Source organism: Columba livia, chromosome Z (genome assembly GCF_036013475.1).
Source record: "Columba livia isolate bColLiv1 breed racing homer chromosome Z, bColLiv1.pat.W.v2, whole genome shotgun sequence".
Lineage (NCBI taxonomy): Eukaryota > Metazoa > Chordata > Aves > Columbiformes > Columbidae > Columba > Columba livia.
This window is the reverse complement of record NC_088642.1, coordinates 51,841,675-51,852,177: the sequence shown is the minus strand read 5'-3', so window position 1 is coordinate 51,852,177 and position 10,503 is coordinate 51,841,675. Positions and strand designations below refer to the sequence as shown.

The following is a 10,503-nucleotide window of genomic DNA, read 5'->3' as shown; positions in this document are numbered from 1 at the left end:
ACTAAAAGTCTTGCTTCAGTAACAAGATATAATCTACAACTCTTTTGGGGATGTTGCAGGTGAAGTAGAAATTTTGAGCTAAAGACAGAACTCAGCTGTTACGCTTTGATTTCAGCAGGAGTAACTACAGACTAAAATGTTTTGTGCCTTACCAAGAAGTTGTGAGACACTGGGGATGAGGTGGGATGTCCTTTCATTGCAGTTTTGACATATTTCCTCACTTGAGCCGGGTTCCCCTTTGACAGGGAGGAAGTTAGGGTCACTCAGAGCCGTTTTTGTGGATCTGAGAGAAATGAGATGGTGCCAGAAGCGATAAGGAAAGGAAATGAGAAGACAACTACACTGGACATTTTCAAAGTAGCTATTGGCCTCAAAGGAGTTGTCAAATGCCTGTTCAACTTGAACTCATTCTTTCAATTTACTGAGAAACCAGATGAATATGAACTCTTTTTTTCCTGTTCTCTGCCTCACTTTGTTTTATATCACTTCTAAGCAGTCTCCTCTGCAAGTGAATAGTGTTACGACACTTGAAGAAAAAAAATAACACTTTTGCTTTGGATTAAGCTCCAAGAGTATGCAGAACCTTAACATAACTCTTTTCTCAGTGGTAAGGCTTTACACAAGTAGGGTATATCATCCTAGGAAGGCTACTGACTCTTTTCTGTGTGCTCCAAACAGATGGTCTGTGAAGTAGTGCTGCCCAAAGGACTTATGTTGTTGAATTACTTATATGACAATTTGCTATAATGAGAGATTTTTGGATTCTAGAAGGACCTTGTTTTAGTGGCATAGAGATACTCTGACAACCTGTAGTAAAAAAGAATGTACAGAAGCAAAGTGCAGGTGTTAGAGGAACCCATGCTGCTGCTTTTTGGGTAATTGATCTCAATGAAATAATGTATATGACTCTTTCACCTTGTTGGAGCAAACTTGGAATCGCTGCAGTTTACGATTTAATTGCTGCTGCTATTTTAATAGGTGTCTGGGTATTTCTGCCAAAAAAATGACAATTTCATTATTGGAGCATAAATTATCTTGTCTGTGGGTGGTCTTGTTCTTCCCTTCCTGTTCCCCTTATCCCCTTGGACAGAGAAGAATGTGTCTGAATTTTTGGTTTTTTGCAGGGGTGAGTGTATGTATAGGTGTGAGGAGCTCCATTGCAAGGCTCACCTCTGTTTTCCACTGTCTTTTCTAAGGTGTAGCCGCCTCTTTTACCAACACCTTAAGCAGTTAAATGCTTAAAAGGAACCCTTAATTTTTCTACTAAAAATTTGAAACCTTGTTATTCTGCTGGACTGAATCTGGTAAAATGCAGATGGTTCAGTTGTGACTGTTCTCTGGGAAGGCTGAAAGGATTGTTTTATTTTTCAGTCTGGTTCCTGCTTACACTTCTAACTTTGACCTGTTTTTCAAAACAGAAGTACAAGTGGCTTCTCTGAGGAATGCTTTAAAGGACTTGTTAAAGTGTATCTGAATAATCAGCGTTTGGTCAGCAGATTGTTAAAAAAAATGTTTTTGTTTTGTTTTTTGTTTGGTTGTTGTTTTGTTTGTTTGTTTGTTTTTGTGTGTGTTTGTTTTGTTTTAAAAAGGCTGATTTTAGAACTGCTTAATGACAATGATAATAAACACAAACAACCAACCAAAGCCCCCAAAACTTTGAGGTTTAGTGTAATTGGTTACTGCTCATTAAACCAAAAGTGTCATAGAGCAGCTAGGTGTTAAACTTTTCTATCAGACTTGAGTATGGCTTAAGAGTTTCTCTAGTTTCTCTAGTAGTATCTAAGTATAGAGAAGGAATTAATTGTAGGTGGTGACAGTGATATGATTCCTTTGCCCAGCTGTGAAAAGAGAACTTTTTAAATCTCAGTCATCTGTCATATCTAAGGTCCCAAAATAGTTGCATCTGTTAACCACGTCTGCTGCAAACAGTCACTGCTGGTTTAGCTTTACTCCTTCATGTAGAGCAAGTGGTAGCCAGTGTAAATATATACAAAAACCACTAGTAAAACATGGCATGCATCTTAGGAAGATATTAAATTGTGTTTCAGATCTTAGTTGCCTTACTCCTTAATGCACTACTAAAAGGTCACTCTGCTGTTAGGATTAATGTAGTGAGTGGGCTAGGAAAAACTACTGCATTTCAGCTTTGAGTTTTAGATTAATGTAAATCACAGTACATTCGCGAAGGAAGGAATTCACCTCTCTCCACAATAGCGTTGATGCTGTGTGGTCTGCTTGAATCATATGTAGTACCATGGTATAGGATTAGTAAGAGTATATTAATATGAAAGTGCCTTTAATGGAAAGAGGAGACAAATATATGGGGTTAGCATAAGAATACTAAAGAATAAAAAGACTCAGAAGTAAAAAGCCGTGTTAAAAAAACTTCAGTTGATAAATAGGAATATTAAGCAATTGAGCCCATGGGAGATGAGCTTTCAGCTCTGGTTACACTTTTGTGTGTGAAAATAAGTCTGGGGGTATGTGCAGCCTTTGGGCCCAGACCCAAAATCTGTAGCCCCAGTACACTTGTGTCATTAAAGTTATTCTTACATAATGTTCAAGCCATTTTTTTTTCCTTCAGAGTTGTCTCAGCCACATGTGCATGTATATATACACATCCACATTAAAAATATGTATCTATATACGTTACTTACAACACTGCATGTATATGTTTGTAACACTGACTCATTGTCACTGGGTCAAAAATTGAATGTGTAACAGGGTTATCTTTACAGAGAAAGTACATTTCAGTCACTGAATAACAGGCATGGAATTAGAGCCTTTTCAGTAGCTTGCTGGGCAAGTACTGAGCAGTTTGTTTGGAGGGTGAAAACCTCTGGTCCTTGGAAGAAGTAGAAGCTGTTAACACTTTGGGCCTATTAGAATTTAATGTGAAATCCATTAAATCTTCAGCTGGGATTTATTTGCAAAAAAAATGCCTTTGCTGTGATGCAACGAAAGTTGCAGAGAGCTGCATCTTCAGAGCACTGCATCACATTTAACGGCAGTGTTATGTTTCAGACAAGCTAGCACTTAATAAAGCTTTTGCTCTCCCTGTTTGGGTAGCAAGTGTGAATATCTGTATTGTGTGTTTTGTTGTTGCCATGATATTTTACACCTAGTTAACACGAATCAATAAGCTGCTTTCTGCTTTTAGCAATGGTAGTTCCTCTGTCTAGATTTGTACAGCAGTTGCCATTTGAATGAAAGATAATGTGTTTTGCATAATATAATTGAATTAGCAGGGTAGCATTTCTGAAAGGTAAAAATAGCAACAACAAGGTACGGATTTATTCTCTTCTGGCAAGATAAAATACACTATATAGTCCAGGAATTCTGTGCCTGCTAATGGTTTGGTTGTATTTCTGGTACTTATAGACAGAATGCTGTTTTCAGAGGTTTTCCTGTCTGTAGCAAAGGCTCTGGACTTTGGAAGCTATTGAGGGAAAAGTAAAACCTAGTAACCGTTTCAATGAAGCTTCCACTGAAGTGGAAGATGACCACAGGCTGGAAAAGGTCTGATCAGTGGGAGGAAGGGAAGGAACCCCAACAAACCAACGTTAAATAGTAATTCACTTAAAAACAGCGATGACGTTGGTGTGGAAGAGACGGACAAAAAGCACCTAGAAGCATGACACTAGGACAAATGTCACCTGTTGTCAGAACAAAGTAGAGATTCAATCTGAGGAACATGACATTTTGGGAAGAACAATGAAAGATGGATTTGGTAATAGCAGAACTCAAACTTGAGAAGAAGCACAAGCTTGTCTAGAGAGGGGTAATAGGAGGATGAGCCCTTCTACTGAGTAGAAGACCAAGGAACTGCCCTGTCATCTTTAGAGAATGCCATGAAAGCACTGATGGAGGTAAAAGCAAGCTCACAGGTGAGAATGGGCCTCCGCAGTGCAAATCGTCCTGCTGTCAACAGCAATCACTTTGGATGTTCTTGCTGCTGCCAAGGGTAATCTGTCAGCTTTCCTCTGCGCTGGCAGGGCACAAGGAGTTTGGGATTTACTACTTTATCCTGCTTTAACTGGTCTGCAGCAACTGGTGTAGCTGGGAGAGCTGGTAGTGGAGATGCTTGCGCCACTGAAGTGGTCTGTGTGCTGGTGTGCAGCAGGGCCGCTGCCTGCCCTCCTGCGGGGTGGGAAAGAGCAGCTGCTGCTTGGGCTGACTGCTGCAGCCATGGATTCTCTAGCAGCATTGTGGGCTGGGACTGAGTTTGACAAGGAGGACACAGACCAGGAGCAGAGCTGTTTGAAGGACAGACTTCTTAGAGACTGTCCCCCAGACTCCCTTGTCACACTCCAGCGCTTGGACCAGGTTTTTGGAGACACCTCATGGATGGAGGGTGTGGCAGAATGCAAACCCCCCTCTCTCCCCCTCCCTCCTTCAGTATGGAAGGGGTGGGCACATCTCCCTCTCTCTCTGCTACTTGAGGCTAACAGCTTCTTGTGTTTGGCCCCAGAGCACCCTGGCCAGGGCCATTAGGAGAAGGGAGTGCCGAGGTGCCAGGGAGCCGCTGGGCACCTGCGGCCAGTGTGGGGGATGTTTGGAGGCTTCAGGGGCACCCACAGACAGTGTGGGGGTGCAGAGAAGCTTCTAGAATGCCTACAGTCAGATCTGATCAGCCAGTATAAAAACGGGATTCTCGTTGAGACTCTGCCCATTGTCGCGGGTCTCTCGGAGCACAAGCAAGATGCTGCCGCCGAGAGCCCCCACACCCGGGATGGGGACTCCGCTTGCCTTGCCGCCACGTGTGTGAGTAAAACTTCTTGCAGGACTGAGAGTGTATTTATACTTTTCGTGCACATATGCACGTATAACTTTCCGTGCTCCATATGAGCACTTGTAAAATTAATCCTCAACAATCACAAGTGTATTTTCCTCCCGTGCACATTTGCACGTGTAACTTTCCATGCCCAATACGAGCACGTGTATAAATTATTTACTCGCACAATCGCGAGTGTATTTTCCTTCCGTGCTTCCACATAAGCACGTGTAGGATTCCGTGCACATTTGCAGGTGTAAGTAAATTAACTCTCACAGGATTGCGGGTGTATTATAAATTTACCCTCACAGAATCGCGAGTGTATGCTTCCCGTACTCACTACGAGTACGTGTATCTCTTTAAAAATAATCCCACACCGTGTTTAGGCAAGTGTGTATTTCTCCGGGACTCAGGGATGGCTCCAGCATTGTTTTGGGTGAAGCCACGTGCATGCACTCTCTGGACCGCCTGTTGTATTAGTTGCTGCCTCTCAATGATTTTCCTCAACTGATATCCGAACCTGTATTTAAGTCACTTTTGGAGTGCTAAAACCCTGTTTCTCACCGGTTTAATAAAAGTTGTTTTTGGACCTTGTTGTCCCTTAAATTAACCTATGGGTTGCCTCCGTGACAGAGGGTGTCATGATAAATACCCAATTTACTTGAAGATGGTTGATGTCACGTGGCATTTCTGATTTAGAATGATATAAAGTACACTGAAAACACAACACATGAGTTGCACTTTGCAAAATACAGCAATTGTAGTACTCAGTTCCATCACAATTCCACTATGACTCCCATTACTGGTCCCTGTGATATCCTCGCCGTCACCACACAGGGTGTCCCCAGTCACTGGGAAGGAATAGGAAGGTCAATGCCAGCTCAAGCCCGTTGCTCTCTTAGAAATTGTTTTGGTACTTGTCTGGGGCTTATAGTCTATATATTAACTCCCCCAATGCTGGTCTGGCCCTCTCAGGGAGACATCCACTCTCTCTAAGGAACCTGGGGAGAAGCATTGACACCACCAGTTCATCTGCTCAGCTGTGGATGGTGGTTTATCTAAAACAAAAGCTTGCCCCATCCTGGTCCCCTTTGTGTTGAGCCACCTTCCTTGTGTCCTGAGCTTCACAAGCACATCACCCTTGCCCACCTCAGCCTTATTCCGTTTTAGGGGCCTGCTGGTCAGTCACACCCGTGTGAAACCAACCCCTAAAAAACACAAAAGCAAGAAAAAGCAAACATGTCTTCTTCAACAAACTGTTAAGGAGTTAGGGTTGAAGCATCCCATTTAACACCAGCCTTCAGTTTTAATCTACTCCCACATAGGCTATGTAGAAACTGTAATGCAAAGGAGGATAAATAGAGTCAAATCAGAGTTATTCAGAAGTGCTATAAGCATATTATTCTTGCAGTGCACTAACTTCTCCATGTATTTGACCTGGGCCACTGTTCCGTTGTTCTCTGTAGGATTTTTCAGTCCTCTGCCCTCCGCTGCCCAGTGCCAGAACTCCTTAAATCGCTGATGGTATGATAGGGCTAAACTGTGTTTTTCTCTGGACATCACGTACACAAACCAAAGTTTTCCCGGGCAAAACCCATCATTCACTCTTCAGCAGGCAACTAGTTCGTCAGGAAAATGTGTTTTTTAAACATCCATGAAAGTTTGGAAAAATCTGTGTTCATCTGTTGTAAGATGATCCTTTCTACGTATAAAAATCATCTCTTGGAAGCAAGTTTCCTTGCTTGTCAAACATGCTCTGCTTGGAGTATGAAAATTCTGCATTTTTTTTAATGTGGGTAAAGCAAGGGTGATTATAAGTATTTGACTTGATCAATATTTTCTGCTGTTGTGTTTGGATTTAAAAAAAAAAAAGACTAAACCAGAGCACCATCAACTCTTATGCAAAAATAAGTGTTACTGAAAATTCAGTTTTTACTTGTTGAGAAGCCTTCACTTTCACGGTATGTGTCAAAGTATATAGTATTTAATATTATGCCTGTTTTCAAAAATGAGTACTACATGATCATAGAGTAAGAAAACCAATTAACTAGAACCTCAGTGTTCTATCTTAACCATGTTTGTACTGGGTAGAAGGATCTTAACAATCAAATATGATTGCTATTGTTTTCTGAAGTGAGACCCCTGAAATTTAGAGCCAGAAGGTCTCTCTTTTTGAAATGAGAAAAGTAAGTGTTTTAAGGATTTGTGCTTTAATTAAAGGTTTTCAGGCAGCTGAGGTTCTTGCGTTATTTTTCAGAGCACATATGAGTCAGTGTGGTATAGATATGAGGGGTTTGTGTTGCATTTTTTTAGAGTGCTGGTAATAAAAGTGAGAAAACAAACTTCTGATTATTATTTTTAATTTTACACAATTCATGTTTACAATTCTCACTAATCAATATTTTGTATAAAATCAAATACAATATGCAGTATTTTCAAATGAGACACAAATGCATATTGAACTACTTAATATTACAAGATAATATGAAGCTTTATCTTAAAAATACCTTCAGCAAAATAAACTCCCATTCTGTCAATCCAAGTTAAAAAAATATGATTAGAAATATACAATTTAAAAATAATCAGGATGAACAGTACTGATTAGTCAAGGAATTTTAGATCTTGGTAGTCTGTACATGAGTTTACACAAGACAAACAGTCTGCAAACCATTAATATAAAAACTGCAGTGCAACAAACTGGTGAACATCACATTTTTCTTTTTTTTTTTTCAGTTTTAATGCATGAGTCTCTACAAATATATTCTTTCAAATCAGCAGCACTTCCCCTGTTGTCATACTGGGGCAAAACCACAAGGTCTGGGTTAACATCTGAGTTATGTTACTGATGCTGTAATGGAAGTTAGCAGTTTGACCCAACACATTACAGCTTTGGAGTGTCTTGCATACTTTTGAATAAGAGATCAAGGGAGAATCCATCTGCCATGTATTTGAAAGAGGGAAAAGAATTTCAAAGGGAAAACTACTTATTGATGACAGCAGAAATAACTTTGTCCAGCTGCTCTGTGGTACAACGGTGATGCAGCTGATGCCACATGTTCCATTTTGGCACTTAATACTTCACAATTCAAAAAAGATTTAGAAACCAAGGACTCCCTCACCCATGCCCACTCTTCATTTTGTACTTAGGACAGCTTTGGTATGGTATATCAAAAATGCTAGCCAAAATACTGAACATTCAGAAGAACAAACTAAGCCATACGATTAGATGGGATAAAATGAGGTAATTTTACATATAAGGGTGTTTTGAGAGCTTGAATGTAAAATCCGTTTGACATTTGTGTGTTTCTCTGTAAGACGCTGGGTGGTGGAAGTGGCATCCTGAAACACATTAATGCCAAACACGCAGTTTTACTGTAGCTGGAGTTGCTATTCTGTGTATTTGTGCATTTGTTTTATGCAAATTTACTTCTGATGAACCTGAAAATGCTAATGGCTCTGCTGGTTACTTTAAAAATGGCAAATTCCAGTTTGGAGTTTGGAAGGGGTGTGAAATAGAATGATTACTTTTAGGTTAAAAACAAAGGTTCTAAAAGAGGAAGCTCAGCTGAGAGAAAAGCAAAGCCAAACACGGTAAATATTACTAAATCTTTCTTGTTTTGACTCTCACCCTCTCACCTCACTAGGTTCATCCCTTTTGCCTTCTAAAGTAAGAATTTTCTTTGAAAATTCACACAGATTCATATTTGCACAATATACGTACTGTTGTAGTTACCTGTACTTCAGCTTTTGAGCAAGTGGCTTACATAAAAAAAAAAGACAAGTTTCAAGCACTGTATTGGGGTGAATTCAGTCTTTCTCTTTTAGGTGCTTTTCATCTAGAAGAACATGGTGAGGGTGAAGATTAAGAGAGGAAGAAAAAATATCTGGAGTCTGAGCCTCAATGGTCCTTTATTTTGCACCATACAAGCCTCTTCTGGCTTTGTATGCGTATATTTGCAAATTTTGACTACCCAAACTCATGGATGCCACCTGTAAGCTTGCCTACACTTCACATCCCGCTTCCCCTCCGACTCATGATGCTCTTGCCACAAAGTGTTTTCAAGCCGATGTACCAATTCATGTTGGTGTTCACAGATCACCACCCTAGCAGAAAGCTCAGTTTTTATTTAACCATGTAGACTGCAATTAGTCACTGAACCTGTCCATTTACATTAATGAAAAGAAAATTATCCCCCTTGTAGAGGTAATCTGTATCCCCTTAAAAACTTGAGTTATTCCATCACTAACATTTCAGCTCTCAGCTTCTTTTACTTTCTACTGGAAGAATCACTAAATAAGCTGATAAGTGTTTCATGATTAAGGCGATGTGGTAACAGTCCTCGTCTGAGGGATATGCAGCTATACACTTGATTTGGCAGACAAGGGTACACCACTGCAAAGCCAGCTTTGAGATTTCACAATGTGAAAAGTGGCAGGGGAAAAAAAAAGCTGCCAGTGTTTGAAGACGGTCTTGTAGTGGATGCAGATTTCAGTCTCAGGTGGATTCCTTGAAAAATTACACTGCTTTTTACCACAGGTTTTTAAGTGTTAGTTTGATGTTAAAAACTATACCTGCCCCTGAGTTCCACTACTCATCTCAGTTGTGCAGCAAGCTCATTTTCCCCTTTTTGTTGCTGTACTCATTAAGTGTCTCAAAGCTAAAAAACAGTGACATCCGTATATTATCAAGTGTACCAATAAAACCCAGGAAAAATTCTTACCTTTGAGATATGGTAATCTAAAGTTTCACCCAAAAGACTTGAAGATAGGAAAAGAAACAGTAATGATATTTCAATATGACAGCACTGCTTTAAATGGTAAGCTGTTTTTCCTTCTCCTTAAAATCGTACCAGATTTAAAGCAATTACAACTAGTTAAAATAGCCATTGGTTGTGAATAACTAAAAATTATTACTATTAAAAACAAGTTAATTGCTTAGGTTTTTTTCAAAATAAACCACACAACCTTTGAAAATAAAGCACTCTTTGGTGGACAATAGTTACTTTGTGTACTCAATACTGCGGCTTCATAAAAAACTTCATACAAAATAAGAAAGAATAGAATAGCCAGTTAACACAGGAGAGTACCAATACTATAAGAAAAAAGCTTTTGTGGCTGATTTTCAGTCTCAAGTGGAGACTTGAGCCCAGTCTGAATGGACAACACAGATTAATATCCTTAAAAGCTCCCACTGTCTGGTCATTTCTGGTGGTAAGCAGCGAAGTGATTGCCATCACAATTTATACACATGCATCATACATACTAGCAAGCCCTCTTTATAATGGAGAGCTTAAGTATTTACACCTGAGTCTGAATGTACACAGATTTTGTTGATTTTGTTTGAGGAAGTGTTAGCACATAAGGAAAGTGCGTACCAAGCATGGTGACAGTTCATTTTATTCTACAAGTATGGAAGAGATTCTCCTGTTTTGCTTTTGCTGAAAAACAGAGCCAAGGTTATCTTCCTTGCATTGCATCAAGTCCTCTTTAGTCACATCCCCTTCACTCCTGAATATCCTCTTCAACACTGGTTGCTTATTTGAAATTTAACGCAATACTGTTCTAGTCCGTGAGATGGATTGGCTGCTGAAATAAAACGTATTTGAGGAAAGAAGTTAAACATGTAGTCAATATGTTTTTCAAACAAACATTTCTGGCGAGGTAAAATGAGCAAACGATACTTCAGAGAAAGAAGCAGAAGATAAAAGTCACTGTACTTAAGAACACAG

At 39.8% G+C, this 10,503-nt stretch overlaps 1 protein-coding gene across 9 annotated transcripts in view; it reads right to left on the bottom strand.

Annotated features, from left to right (window-relative positions):
• Positions 1 to 7,117: 7,117 nt before the first annotated feature.
• CDC14B (cell division cycle 14B) overlaps positions 7,118 to 10,503 on the bottom strand; it is a 47,476-nt gene continuing 44,090 nt past the window's right edge. For 5 of the 9 annotated variants that reach the window (XR_010468916.1, XM_065045798.1, XM_065045796.1 and 2 more), the window contains one exon: positions 7,118 to 10,360. Coding sequence is in view for 5 of the 9 variants with exons in the window: in XM_065045798.1 (XP_064901870.1) it covers positions 10,321 to 10,360 (40 nt within the window). In the remaining 4 variants the exon portion in view is untranslated. The remainder of the gene's footprint in view (positions 10,361 to 10,503) is intronic. The other 4 variants (XR_010468917.1, XM_065045795.1, XM_065045793.1 and 1 more) reach the window with 1 other exon arrangement.